Source organism: Haematobia irritans, chromosome 2 (genome assembly GCF_050003625.1).
Source record: "Haematobia irritans isolate KBUSLIRL chromosome 2, ASM5000362v1, whole genome shotgun sequence".
Classification (NCBI taxonomy): domain Eukaryota; kingdom Metazoa; phylum Arthropoda; class Insecta; order Diptera; family Muscidae; genus Haematobia; species Haematobia irritans.
The window spans coordinates 121,771,196-121,786,329 of NC_134398.1; the positions used below are offsets into that span (position 1 = coordinate 121,771,196).

The window sequence follows — 15,134 nt, forward strand, 5'->3', positions numbered from 1 at the left end:
AAATATAACATTTTTCGGTTTATCTCATCACATTTAACATAATTTTTTGCATTAATAAAAGAATGATGTTGAGTTTTAAGTAGCAAGTTACATATCGGCAACAACGGCTGTGCGGTTGCGCGAGCTACCGCTGTGGTCGGAAAAAAGTTACGGTCACAGTTCGGTCCTCAAAATAATGCCAGATGTGCCTAACGTAGTGGACTACACTTTGGCGAGTCCACTTTTCGACAAAAAGTTTGAGACTCTAATTTCCAACAGTGAGGCGTGGTGTACACGGACCCCGGGGAATAAAAGATATATAGATTTCTACACTGATGGCTCCAAATTGGATGGCCAAGTGGGTTTCGGAGTATATTCTAAAAATCTGGAACTTCGAATAGCGAAAAGATTACCTGATCACTGTAGTGTAGGCTGAAATATTAGCAATAAGAGAAGTTGTGAATTGGCTGAGAAGTAATGCTCCAAGCAATATTGGCATTAATATATACTCAGACAGTCAACCTGCAATAAAATCCTTGGACTCTGTGTTCCTCAACTCGAAAACGGCCATCGACTGCCGCAAATCTCTCAATGAGATGGCTGAGCAGCACAATATTCACCTAATATGGGTGCCTGGGAACTGCGGGGAACTGCGAAACAGATGAGCTAGCAAGGCTAGGAACTACCTTACATATTCCAGGGGAACTAGAATCTGTTGGTATGCCTCTGGATACCTGCAAGCTCTTACTGCGTGAGAAGGCTGTCATGATGGCAAATGTTCGATGGGAGAATTGCAAGGGTTGTAACGACACCAAGCAAATATGGCCCCATTTAAACTTAAACCGCACACTAGATATGCTAGTGTTCTCGAGACGCCAGATATCACTCCTGATATCTGCTATAACGGGTCGCTGCCTGATAGGCGATTTTGCAAAAACTATTGGTGCGAAGTATAATGACTATTGTATGAGCTGTCATGATGCGGAGGAAAAGGAATCAATAAAACACCTCTTGTGTGAGTGTCCTGCATTTTGTGTAAGGCGTAAGCATATTTTAGGGGCATATAGATTTAGATTACTGGCGGACCTGGAAAACGTTAACTTAAGCAGTCTGCTAATGTTTTTGGAACAATCTGGTTTCAACAGAAGAAAATAATCGAGAAGGTTCAACGGTTAAAACTAGAAGTGCCCATATGTAATAGGTACTTTTAGTTAATGTGGTATCACAATGGACTGAATAGTCTAAGTGAGCCTGAATCGTAATCGGGCTGCCACTTTAACCTAACCTAACATATTGCAGCGTCTATCAGCCAGCTTCTTTATTTTCGATGGAGACAGCGTGCCTGGAAAAATATTTGAAAAACGATCACTTTATTCTATTTGGAAAGTCGAAAATTGTTCACCATATATATACCTTTCACAATTTTAAGCGTAATATCTATGTTTTCAGAACTTTATTTTCGTTTTTATTTAAATAAAATATAACAAGCTGGTTGCGCTTGGCGTTTCACAAAAAATAAAATGGCTCTTCTAATAGTAGTGATGGCAAAATACTTTCATGTACATTTTGTACTTTTTGATATGCTTCCCCCAACACAGTTCGCGATGGTTGTGGTGACATTTACGAGTCTGTGGTAGCGATGAGGATGAAATGGAACTTTGAAATGCTGGCAGGGACGTTGCATATATGTGAATTTCAAGTAAATGTGAATTTCTAGTTTCCATGGTAACTGTCAAACTAAAACATCTCAAGTTAAGTCCGAAGGCACATTTATAACACATTTACCGATTATTTACTCATCGCCGACAAGTCGTATCGATCCGACACACTGTAAGATTCTTTACAAACACCGACATTCCGTCCGGAATAACTGATAACCTGTAAAGCGCATAATGAAAAAAAATTATGTTAAATGTTTTGTGATAGTGGTATAAATGTTATATTTATAAGAATTTATAAAAGTTTATTCAAATTAATAAACATCTAAACAATCGTGTTTTACTTGACCACAATGTGTCTTTTACAGTTATCTTAAAATTGACTTTTTCTGATTGTTTGAAGGGGCTCTTATTGGCGTCGTTCTAAATTTATCAAAAAAGGCACCTAATAATTGCACTCATGCGATAATTTTTTGTAGTAACTTGGCGTGGTAAAACTTCTTAATAGTGATGGCTTTTCCGACGAGTTTTGGATGTAGTATACGATTGTTTTCGAAGTGGTGGGGATTCTCAGATACATCAATTTATAGGTACCCTGCCAATTTTTTTTTTTTTTTTGAATTTGGGGGCGCTTCTGAGAATCCCCACTACGTCGAAAACAGTCGTATACGATATCCAAAACTCCTGGGAAAAGCGCCGTCACTATTGAGAAGTTGTACCACGCCAAGTTACTACAAAAAAGTATCGCATGAGTGCAATTATTAGGAGCCCTTCTGGAAACATTTAGAAGGACGCAAATAAAAGCCCCTTCAAACAATCAGAAAAAGTGAATTTTAAGATAAGGGCTGTTTTCTTTTTGCACTGATAGCAACTTTTGTATGAAAATCGTTGCACTGGTGTTCTATCCAGAACAACTATCAGTGCAAGTCGCACCAGAGTCACGATTATATGCGATTTTTTAGTTGTCAAAATATGAGTTGGCAACTAAAGTAATACTCGGAAAGAAACACATCTCAAGTGAATGTCACATACAGAGAAGAAGAAGAAACGAACATGGAAAAATGGTAAAAAGTAAATAAACAAATACTAATATGTTTGGATTTTGAGTTAAGGTGAGTATTAAGTTCGAGTTTAGCCGCTAAATTCGTCGTTTTTCACGATTACTTTCTTCTAATAATCCATTTTAAGGAATACAAACTTTGTGAAAATCTGCTTTGGACCGTTTTTTTTGCTGATTTAGTTTTCACTTTAGCAAATAAACTCGAACTTAGTACTCACTTTTACTCTCGTGGAGTGTGTAGTATTCGAACGCCTGAATCAGTAATGTTCACTTGCAGGCTACGAGCTCCGCCCCCTTTTTAAACCCTGTCCACACTGGGGACCAGTTAGTGCATATGTTTGCAACACCCAGAAGGAGACGAGGAACAAAAGTTATCCGATTCGGTTGAAATTTGGTACGTGGTGTAAGTATAAGGTCTCTAACAAACCTGCCCAAATTGGTCGATATCGGTCCATAATTATATATAGCCCTCATATAAACCGATCCCAAGATTTGACCTCAGGAGCCTCTTGAAAGAGTAAAATTCATCCGATCCGGTTGAAATTTGGTACGTGGGTTAGTATATTGTCTCTAACAGCCATGCAAAAATTGGTCCACATCGGTCTTTAGTTAAATATAGCCAATGGCCAATCGCACAACATTTGGTCCATATCGCCAAAAATAATCTACGAAATCTGTATTTTTATAGAAATTTTTTTAATTTTTTATTTCTTAGAAAATTGTATCAAACCAAAACTAACTTGTTGAATGCGCCATTTTTGGTGGGTTAGAAACTTGGATGCCTACATAACACTACCGCCAACATCACACCAAAGGATAATTACAAACAATTAAATACACGTTCGCATGCTTTGGGCAGGTGAGAAATCATTTGTTGAGCCTCAAAAAATGGATAATATAGAAAAGAGGATTACATACATTACATACACGCAGACATTTCGTGTATTTGCATGCCATGACTATAACAAAGCCTATCACTAATCCAATAATTAAAAGCTTTTAGAATCTTCTTTAACAAGTAAGACGAAAGTCATTTATTATTGATCGTTTTAATAAAAAAAAAATAAACAAATACGAAATAGATATTGTTTTCGTTTAATATGATATAAATGAGAAAGAGAAATATGTGGTGGTGAATTAAAGCCCTTAGAACAATTGAAGAGCTTGATATAATATCGTATGGATTTATGGTTATTCTTTAATGAACTAAATGTAGCAACATTTTTATTTATTTTTTATGAATTACGTCAATGTACCAAGGCCAAAGGGCTAATTTGGAACAATATCAGTATCAGTAATTAGAAGTCCATATGATAGGAACAATTTAAATGTGTAAAGAGGAGAGCAGCAAGTGCAAGAAAGAGATACATATAATAAAATTTGGTATTGTATATCTAATTAGAAACTGGCGCTGGTTCAACAAGGGCTGTGGAGGCGGAGTCTGAAGATTTTGCTGGAGCCGGAGTATCAAAAATTTTGCTCGACTCCGGCTAAACTAAATTATTTAAAACACTTCATATTTTTGTAAGTAAACACGTTTATACGAAAATTAGTTTCCATTGCGTTATTCATTCGAGCAATGTACGGCACGACTGTAAATGAAAATCAACTTCCAATTACGGAGATCATTTTATGTTTCCTAGAATGTTAGCAGATGGGCCGAATCGATCCATTTTAATGCCCATATAAATTTATTTGAAATATTGACAGAAACTTTTTTCAAAGTTGTTATTATAGAAAATTTTGTCAAAATTTTATTACTATAGAAATATTTTTTCCTATAGAAAATTTAGTCAAAATTTTATTTCTATAGAAAATTTAGTCAAAATTTTATTTCTGCAGAAAATTTTGTAAAAATTTTATTTCTATAGGAAATTTAGTCAATATTTTGTTTCTATATAATATTTTGCAAAACTTTATTTCTACAGAAAATTTTGCAAAATTTTATTTACTACACTTTTTCAAAATTTTATTTCTATTGTAATTTTGTCGAAATTTCATTTCTATAAAAAATTTGTATTCAAAATTTTATTGTGTCAAAATTTTATTTCTATAGAAAATTTTGTCAAAATTTTATTTCTATAAAAAATTTATTCAAAATTTTGATTATATAGAAAACTTTGCAAAATTTTACTTACTACACAAACATGTTTTTAAAATTTTATTTCTATAGAAAATTATGTCAAAATTCTATTTCTATAAAAAAATTCATTCAAAATTTTGTGTCTTTAGATAATTTTGCAAAATTTTACTTCTATTGAAAATTTTTCAAAATTTTATTCTGTAGGAAATTTTTGCAAAATATCACTTCTATGGAAAATTTTGCAAAATTTTGTTCAACACACAATTTTTTTCAAATTTGTATTTCTATTGATATTTTTTTCAAAATTTTATTTCTACAATTTTTTTTTCAAAATTGTATTTCTATAGCAATTTTTCACTTTTTACACATTTTATTTCTATAACAAATTTTCTCAATTTTTTTCTTACTGATGCTCACTGATACTCACTACCTAAGCCGAAAACTTGTAAAAATGACTCAAATTTTCCTATACCTCTAATACATATCTATCGACTGATGAATCATAAATGCGTTGTTCCGAAATTGCCATCAAAAATTGTAAATATAGGACAAACATTGCCCTAAATTTGAAATATAGAGTTCAATTGGCACCAAGTGTGAAATTAAGACCATTTTTCTACACATAAATAAATACGATACTTTATATCGATCCATTTATGATACTCCCACAATAGAACTACAAATTAAAATGAGATTTAGTTATATATACCCGGAGTCGAGCTGATGAAAAATGCTGGAGTCGGAGTCGAGCAAAACTGACTCGACTCCACAGCCCTGGGTTCAACAGACTCTTCTGTTACAATTATGTCATTGGGAGAAGGAACTTCCGCGGCATGCGCTAGTATTTCATTGACAGCCTCTTTTTATTCGTCTCAACGTCACCATTTGTATTGCTTATACTATTTTCCTGCACCTCGCTGGATTCTTGTACCTTGGCGACTGCTTCCTCCGATATGGCTGGTGATGATTCCTTACTGATATTGGTCACTTGATTGCTATCATTCTTTTTAGATTTAGACTTTTCCTTTTGTTTCTTCTTGGACTTGCAATTGTTTGCCAGTGTCTGCTTTAGTTCTGCACAATTCTTGGACATAATCAAGGCATATTAATTAAAGGTAAAGTCACGAGCAAACGTGTGTATCCCCCATGATAATTATAATGTCAAACTAAAATGGCAGATGACTTAAGTTAACATTTTGTGTATGTGTAGTGTTGTTTTCAGCCAACAATAGTTTATTACATAGAACGGTATCCTTGTCTCAGTGAATTACCCTGGGAACAATACGTAAGTGTGGAGTGACATGTAACAAGTTGGAGGAAATAATTATGAGCTTCTATTTAGGTTCCCGATTTTGATAATCTTTATTTGGATATGAATGGCATTATTCACAATTGCTTCCATTCCGATTATACAAACATCCATATCAACATAACAGGAGGATATGTTGAAGGCCATATTCAACTATATTGACAAGTTGTTTTTTCTAATTAAACCACAGAAATTATTCTTTTTGGCCATTGAAGGCGTGGCCCCTCGAGCAAAAATGAATCAACAGCGTAGTAGACGTTTTCGTTCAGCCAAGGAAGCTGAACTTTGGAACGATTAGCACAGAGCCTAGGTGAAGTGAGAGAACACGAACGATTCGGTAGCAATTGTATTACACCAGGAACAGAATTTATGGATCGTTTGCATGAGGCATTGCGCTATTTCATAAAAAATTATTGCTGATCCTATGTGGCAGAAGTGCAGAGTTACCCATCAAAAAATTTGGAAGTTCTTCCAAAGGCACAACTTTAAAAGAACTTCCAGAAGATGTACTCCCAATGATGTTCTTCATTTTAACTAAACAGGAAGTTCTTTTCATTCAATTTTTTATAACATCTTTTATACATAGTTTTAATTGGTAATGTTAAATTTTTTGTTTCAAATTGGTTAAAAACTGTTTAAGAATTCATAAAATGGTACAAATTATTTAAATTTTGTCGAAAAAATGCTAAATTCAATCTGAAAAAATTATGCATTTTTGAAAATATTCGAGGTCAAACGTTTCAGACAAGCGTTAGAATCCATTAAAAATTATAAAAAATCATAAAAATTATTTATTATTTATCTTTCCGATATTATGAGGTATTGCTCAATTCAATTCTATTTGCTTTCCGTGCAGATGTGTCCAATAAATAGTTATAGGACATAAATACATTGTCTGCATCTTCAATCAATTCTTTGGCTCCATAATATGGACACATTTTGAGTTTTTACCTACTTTAACCAAGTCTTCAATGTCCATTAAATCCAGATCATCTTTGCGCGATTCTACACGATGATGAAAGGCACAAGTTCTTTTTTGGACTCGCAATCGACAAATTGATCTGTGTTTTATTTGAATTGCCCTGTTCTCGCAATACCTCGGGATATATACACAATTCATCTCTGGATCCCAAAACCACCGCTCTCGTAAATGAGTAAGATGTCCGCTTTAATTCTTACATAGCTTGCGTTAGTTGTGAATGGGTACCTCAAGTACCCATTATATATATATTGTTACGAATTTGATAATTATAGATATAAGTTTATTTAAATTAGTTTCCGTTAATTTAAAATTTCAAATTGTAACGATAAAATTTCGCTATCACTTGTTGGAATCATTTATTCATTTTCTAGTATTTTCCTGAATTTCGTTTATGTTCTTTTGTTTGCTTACCGAAATGTTAGTTCTTACTCTCAGCCTTTTGCTTTGTTATTCTGCATTCTCATTTCATCTCATTGTCTATTGTCATTATTGTTGTTGTGTAGTAATGCGAACATATATCTATGTGAGTGTGTATGTGTTTGGCAGCCACCAGATGAACATCTTAATGGTCGTGGATCCTTCTAGCATTGTCTAAGAATGTTCTGGCGTTGCCGGAATATTGTAGTGCTACCAGAATGTTCTCGTATTGCCACACCGTCATATATAAAAGCGCTCGCATGCTGCTAACGAGTCAGTCTTAATTAAAGCGTCAAACGAATAACTTCAGTGTGAACGAATTGTAAAGTGTGGAGTCATAGTAAATAAATTGTAGATTGTCGTTATTTAAAAGAACTGTGTTTTAATTGTCGGGTAATTAAAAACGCCTAAATATAAAAACGTAACAATTGGTGTCGGAAGTGAAATAACGAAAAAAAATCTACAATGAAGTTTAATGAGCTTCGTGTGGAAGACTTAAAAAAGGAATTGAGCAAACTGGAGCTGCCGACAACAGGCAATAAGGCCCAGCTTCAAAAGCGTCTACTGGAAGAGTTTGAACGGCGTAATATGGACATTGCGACGCACGAATTTGATTATAAGGAAGACATTGATGAATCAATACTCGTCAATACCAGCAGTGTAGAAACTCCGTCAGTGGCTTCGAGTGTTGTGGATTACACATCAATGCTCAATGTTCTGAGCAAAATGATGGAAGAAAATTCTCTAAAAATGCAAGAGAACTCTAGAAAAATGATGGAAGAAAATTCTCTAAAAATGCACGAGAATTCTAGAAAAATGATGGAAGAAAATTCTCTAAAAATGCAAGAGAATTCTAGAAAATTGGAAGAAAAATTCGACGAAAATTCAAAAAAGATGGACGAAAATTCTAGAATTCTAAATAAGAATCTTCAACAAATTGCTGAAGGCATGGAAAAACGTGTGGACCATATCGAAAGCCAAATTGGGGAGCTGGATAAGAAGATTATTTCTGTGGATGAGAAAATTATGTTTCATGATGAGAGGTTTCTACACATTGAAAGAAAAATGTCAGAGCTGGAAATTAAAGGTGGACCAGTGCGCGTTATCGAGGGCTCGAAAACCAAACCTCCTGTTTTCGATGGCTCAATTTGAAATGGTTGCTTCTCGAAATTTATGGAACGACAATGACAAAGCAATTGAACTTCTATTGGCATTAAAGGGCAACGCCGCTGATGTGATACAAAGCATTCCCGCTGCTTCTAGAAATAACTATAATGAAGTAATAGCGGCACTTCAACGCAAGTATGGTGGAGAGCACAAGCAGGACATCTTCAGAATGGAATTGAGAGGAAGAATCCAGAAATCGAATGAAACCCTACAAGACTTCGCAACAGAAGTTGAGCGGCTAGTGCTTTTGGCATACCCTGGAGAGAATCATCCTCTTATAGATCGTATCAAGATTGAGACTTTTGTGAATGGCATTCGAGACCCTGAGATAAAATGTGAAACATATGCCGCACAAAAAGCTACATTCACAGAAACAGTAACATTTGCACTTGTACAAGAGACTACGAGATTGCTGGCACGGCCTCAAATTCACAAAGTACGCAGAGTAGAGACCGAGTGTGAAGAATCGAAATCGGTCATTGAATTGGTAAAAGAGGCTCTAAAGCAGATAATGCAAGAAATGAAGCAGCAAGCAAATAAATCTGGAATGAAATGCTATAACTGTGATAAGGCTGGACATCTTTCCCGGGAATGTAAAGCGTGGCGTAAAACGTCGGGGTCAATCTCGCCATCTCCATTAAATAATAATCAGAAGAAGGCGACCACAAAGCCAAGCGACTCAAATTCAAATTTTGCGGATAATAGAAAAGGTGGCAAACAAGTTATTGATCAAGCCTTGACACGACGGCATTGCAATGTAGAAAACAGACGCTACTCGAAGGCTGAACCAAAGGAGACAGTTGTAAATGTCAGGCAGTTACACATCGAATCTGACACAGACTGGTCAACAGAGCAACGTAAAGATCCCATTCTGAGAAAAATTATTTCGGCAAAACAAGAAAATAAGAAACCCAGCAAGAAAGACATCGCAGCCAAAAGTCCACTTATGAAAGCATACTGGGCTCAATGGGAAAGTTTAGTTCTAGTCAATGGATCCCTGCAACGTAAATGGGAAAGCGAAGATGGCAAGAGCAGCCGAAATTTGATCATCGTTCCAGATTCCAAAATAAGAGACGTTTTGGCAGAGTTCCATAATGGTCCCAGTGGAGGTCATCTGGGAATAACCAAAACCGCCGATAAAGTGAAGCAACGATTCTACTGGGTTGGATGCCAGAAATCAATTGCTGAATGGGTAGCCAATTGCGAGAAGTGCATGAAGGCGAAAGGTCCAACAAGGAAAAGTCGAGGTCCTATGCGAGAATATAGACCAGGAGCCCCGTTTGAAAGAATAACAATGGACGTGGCAGGCCCTTTCCCAGTAAGTGATTCTGGAAACCGTTATGTCCTTGTGGTCATGGATTACTTCAGCAAATGGCCGGAGGTGTATGCAATTCCAAACCAAGAGGCAAAAAAGATTGTGGATGTTGTCAACAAAAACTGGATATGTCGCTACGGTGTGCCGTCCGAGATTCACTCAGACCAGGGAAGAAATTTTGAATCGGCCATATTCAAAGAGATGTGTAAATCCCTTGGTATCAAGAAAACGAGGACTACGCCATTACATCCACAATCCGATGGCATGGTAGAAAGGTTTAATCGCACCCTGGAGGAACATCTTCGAAAAGTGGTGGACAACGGCCAGAGGGACTGGGACGAGCATATACCAAAGTTTTTGCTGTCGTATAGATCTGCCATTCATGATTCCACCTCTCGAACACCGGCCAATGTTCTATTCGGAACTGAGTTGAAGTTGCCTGGAGATCTGATATTCGGTGCTAAACCTAATGAGCTCGCCATGGAAGAAAACAGAAACGACATCCCAAACACTATCGGTGAAGTTCACGAATCAGTGCGCAACAAAATAAAAATGGTCAGCAACAGAATGAAGGCGAGATACGATCGTGCTGTAAATACTGAGGGCTTCCAAGAAGAAGAATTGGTTCTGCTATTTAACCCGCAACGAAAGAAAGGATTGTGTCCTAAACTGCAAACACAGTGGGAAGGCCCATACAAAGTCATCAAGAAGATCAATGATGTTGTATACCGGATTCAGAAGGACGACAGCCCTAGATCAAAGATGAAAGTTGTACCTCTGGAACGATTGGCTCCTTACGGAACAGGTTCTGTGCCTGTTCGGGACGAACAGGCTTAAGCGGGAGGCAGTGTTACGAATTTGATAATTATAGATATAAGTTTATTTAAATTAGTTTCCGTTAATTTAAAATTTCAAATTGTAACGATAAAATTTCGCTATCACTTGTTGGAATCATCTATTCATTTTCTAGTATTTTCCTGAATTTCGTTTATGTTCTTTTGTTTGCTTACCGAAATGTTAGTTCTTACTCTCATAGAATAACAACCCCTTTGCTTTGTTATTCTGCATTCTCATTTCATCTCATTGCCTATTGTCATTATTGTTGTTGTTGTAGTAATGCGAGCATATATCTATGTGAGTGTGTATGTGTTTGGCAGCCACCAGATGAACATCTTAATGGTCGTGGATCCTTCTAGCATTGTCTAAGAATGTTCTGGCGTTGCCGGAATATTGTAGTGCTACCAGAATGTTCTCGTATTGCCACACCGTCATATATAAAAGCGCTCGCATGCTGCTAACGAGTCAGTCTTAATTAAAGCGTCAAACGAATAACTTCAGTGTGAACGAATTGTAAAGTGTGGAGTCATAGTAAATAAATTGTAGATTGTCGTTATTTAAAAGAACTGTGTTTTAATTGTCGGGTAATTAAAAACGCCTAAATATAAAAACGTAACAATATATTATTTTAGGAAGACCCCAGCTACCACCCTTGGGCTTTGCACGAGCAATCATTTACAGATGCTCCGCCTAAATAGGATTGTTTTTAAAATAATTGGTGGCGGTGCTGTTTGTTGTATTTGCATCTTCATTTCCTCTTTTCGGGATTGCAGCCATTCCAAAGATGAACATAAGGTTTTACCGGTTCCTATGAGAAAGTTTTGTTTTATTGGTGGTTACATTGTTATACATTATTTTATACCCGTTGGGGATTCCAGAAAACCATTTGATCCATCTCGTAGACATATGATGACCTTTTCCATATAAGCTCTTTGAACTTCATAGGGATCCCATGATTTATTGCTATTGCATCTCTTAGATTCCTTAATGCCTCAATTCGTACAATCGAACCATAGTGTTTCAGTTTAGCAATACATTCTTCAACATTTATTTGCCTTATGCCTCCGTCATATTGTGATTCTTTGAGTTGTTCCCGAATTGTAATTTTGCGCACTTTGAATTCGGTTTTACGTTTTTGTGAACATAGTATATATATAAATAAAAGAGTTTGTTAAGAAAAATCTATATCTGTCCATAAAGCTCGAATAATAATTGTATAATTAGATAAAATTCTTTTATTTTCTCCCCAGTTTCTAACAAGTAGGCAAAAGTTTCGTAAAACTATCCATACTAATAACACAATGTAAATAAAAGCAATATATATGTAAACAAAGAATGTAAACAAATCTACTAAACGTAAACAAAGCCTTTGACAAGATGAATATCGATATTAGTCACCTGATTGCATGACTTTACCTGGATTAATATGCCTTGGGACATAATTTCCATTTTATCCGTGTCCGCAACACTTGTAATCGGCTTTGTTTGTAGTGGCTCAGGCTCTGGGGGTAAGGCAGATATAGGTGGAATTTCAACATTAGGGCTGTTTTCTTTTTGCACTGGATAGAACTTTTGTATGTTCTATCCAGTGCAACTATCAGTGCAAGTCGCACCAGAGTCACCATTATATGCGAATTTTGTAGTTGTCAAAATATGAATTGGCAACTAACTAAAATACTGGGGAGGAACACATCTCAAGTGAATGTCACATACTGAAAAGAAGAAGAAACAAAAGCAAATGTAAATAAACAAAACAGAAGTATTTGTTTAAATTTTGTTTCACTGCAACAAAAACAGGAATATGTATCGAATTATGTAGAAATATCTAGTGGCCCAACTTTAAATGTAGCGTCTCTAACAACTTCCAATAAAGGAACTCTCACGGAAGTGACGATTTCATTTGGACATTTCGTCAAAGGCCTTCTCTGTATTTCGTGAGACTCACAATAATTATGGAGTTCGAAAAAATTTAACCGCGCCTTAAATTTTTACGAAAACACCTTAAATGGCATGAGAATCAGTGAAATGTGTTTTATTTTCCTACAAATCAAAGTTTAAATTGCATGGCTCGGGTGGTGGAAGTTTAGTACGAAGGTCCAAAGAAAAGTCTTAATCCAAGAAATAAAAACAGTTCCTTCAATAATGGTGGGGGTAATATTATGGTCTGGGGGTCGTTTTTTTGACATGTTATGGCTCCGATTTATAGAGTATAGAGGGCACTATGCTTTTGGAAATCTTCAAAAACAGTTTGTCCCATGTAATATTACCATAACAATCACGGGAAATACCGTCTACATGAATTATTCAGTGCGATCATGATCTCCAGCACTCGTATAGTGTGCTAAAACAACTTATTTCTAATGAAAAAGTGTGTGTACTTGTACTCTATGTTTCGAATTCAGGCCAATGTCGTTCCTATGTTTAATAAAAAAATAATGTATTATACCCTTCATTGTGGACCAAATTCATTGATACCATCTCAAGTTTGTTGCGAGCTATATAAAGGTTGATATTCCCATATGCATGAGTTTGAATCTGCACCGATTTTGACAAAATTGTATACACTGCAACAAAATCTATGTACTTAATATTTGAATCTAACTTTATGGGACGAAACATAATTTTAGTCAAAAAAAAAATAAATAATAATAATAAGAAAATCTGAAGTCTGGCTGGGCAGACTATAATATACACAACTTTGTATTTAGATCCACATTTTGATAAAATCTCAATCCTTCAATTTTGTTAAGTGCTTTGTATAAAGGTTTATGTTGCTATTTACCTCACTCGATTTGGACAATGTATATTGTAATACTTCTATAAAGAGTGCGACGCAGGGTATACATTTTTAGGCAATTTCGCAAAATTGAATTTATAATCGGTCGAAAGATTTATATTAGAGGTTTTTTAAGAATCAGTGACCATCAGCACGAAATAACATTATATGAAAATTTACTATAGAAATACATTTTCAATAAATATGCTAAATTTTGAGAAAATTTTCTATAGAAATAAAATTTTGACAAGTTTTTCTATAGAAAAACAAGTAAGGAAAGTCTATAGTCGGACAGGGCCGACTATATTATACCCTGCACCACTTTGTGATCTACATTTTCGACACCATCTGAATTCCTTCAAATTTTTTGAGTGGTATATATAAAGATTTATGTTCCCATATACATGCATTTAAATCTGAACCGACAATATATTTAAGACCAAAATTCTATTGACTTAAAATTTATGTCGGCTAATGCCCTGGGGTGGATCACAATGTTAGTAAAAAACAAGTAAGTAAAGTCTAAAGTCGGGCTGGGCCGACTATATTATACCCTTCACCACTATGTATACCAACATTTGAGTTACCACCTTAACTACTTCAAATTTGCTGGGAGCTATGCAAAGGTTTGCATTTCCAGATACAAATACTTATAATGAAGAGAATATTTGTACAAAAACACTAGAATTAAAATCGGCTATCACCATGGGATGAAACACAATGTTAGTAAAAAATATGGGAAATATGAAGCGAGAGAAATATTAATGCAAGTGTGCAAAAGGACATTTATGATTTATCAGGCGATACATATGTATACCAAATATAGGAAAATTTTAGTAATATTTGCAATTTTTGCTACTCACCAGTGGCGATTTTAAAAGGATATTGGTAGATCTCGCCAAGATATGTGGTCAAGTGTGGGTTGTAACATATTATTTGGTCAAGTCGAGCGACTTGGAGCCTTATTTAAAAATCAACTGTTCTGTGGAAATTCTGGCACTACAGGATATGACTAAGATATGAGGAAATCATCACAGAGTTTTGTCTAAAGTGTGGGAATTTTGGTCATATTTGTAATAACTGGAAACACGAATATATGGGGGTTTTATCTAAATCTGAACCAAATCAGATCAAACTTAACACACTTAAATATCTAAAATATTAAAGATTTTAACCAAATTTAACACACATAACGACACCTAAATCTGAATGGATTTCAATCAAATTTACCAAGCATTACTAGAATGTTAATTCTACTCTCTGTGCAAAACTTCACGAAAATCGGTAGTAAACTTTGGCCTCTGTTGTCATATGAGTCTAAATCGGACGAAAGATATATATGGGTGCTATATCTAAATTTGAACCGATTTCAATCAAATTTTTCACTCGTTACTATATGGCCAAGCGTTATGTTTGAGCAAAATTTCAACCAAATCAGGGTAAAACTCAGGCTGAATCCATATAAGTGCATATCGGACGAAAGAAATATATGGAAGCTATATCTAAATCTGAACCGATTTCAATAAAATTTGGCACATTTGACTATACTAC

General features: G+C 35.3%; 1 protein-coding gene and 1 long non-coding RNA gene across 2 annotated transcripts in view; both read right to left on the bottom strand.

Annotated features, from left to right (window-relative positions):
- Positions 1-15,134, bottom strand: part of LOC142226179 (uncharacterized) — a 248,939-nt gene that overhangs the window by 116,503 nt on the left and 117,302 nt on the right. The gene's annotated exons all lie outside the window — the stretch shown is intronic.
- LOC142223919 (regulator of telomere elongation helicase 1 homolog) lies at positions 11,464-11,829 on the bottom strand. The gene is made up of 2 exons (XM_075293736.1): positions 11,670-11,829; positions 11,464-11,615 (listed from the first exon to the last, which is right to left on the bottom strand). The coding sequence occupies exons 1-2, from the start codon at positions 11,728-11,730 to the stop codon at positions 11,479-11,481; spliced, it is 198 nt and encodes a 65-aa protein (XP_075149851.1). The 5' UTR covers positions 11,731-11,829; the 3' UTR covers positions 11,464-11,478.

Bases quoted from the DNA above. Each gene is read 5' to 3' on its own strand.
- LOC142223919 (XM_075293736.1), bottom strand. From the start codon at position 11,730: ATGGAAAAGGTCATCATATGTCTACGAGATGGATCAAATGGTTTTCTG. The intron at 11,616-11,669 runs GTATAAAATAAT...ACTTTCTCATAG, and splicing joins TTTTCTGGAATCCCCAACGG to GAACCGGTAAAACCTTATGT.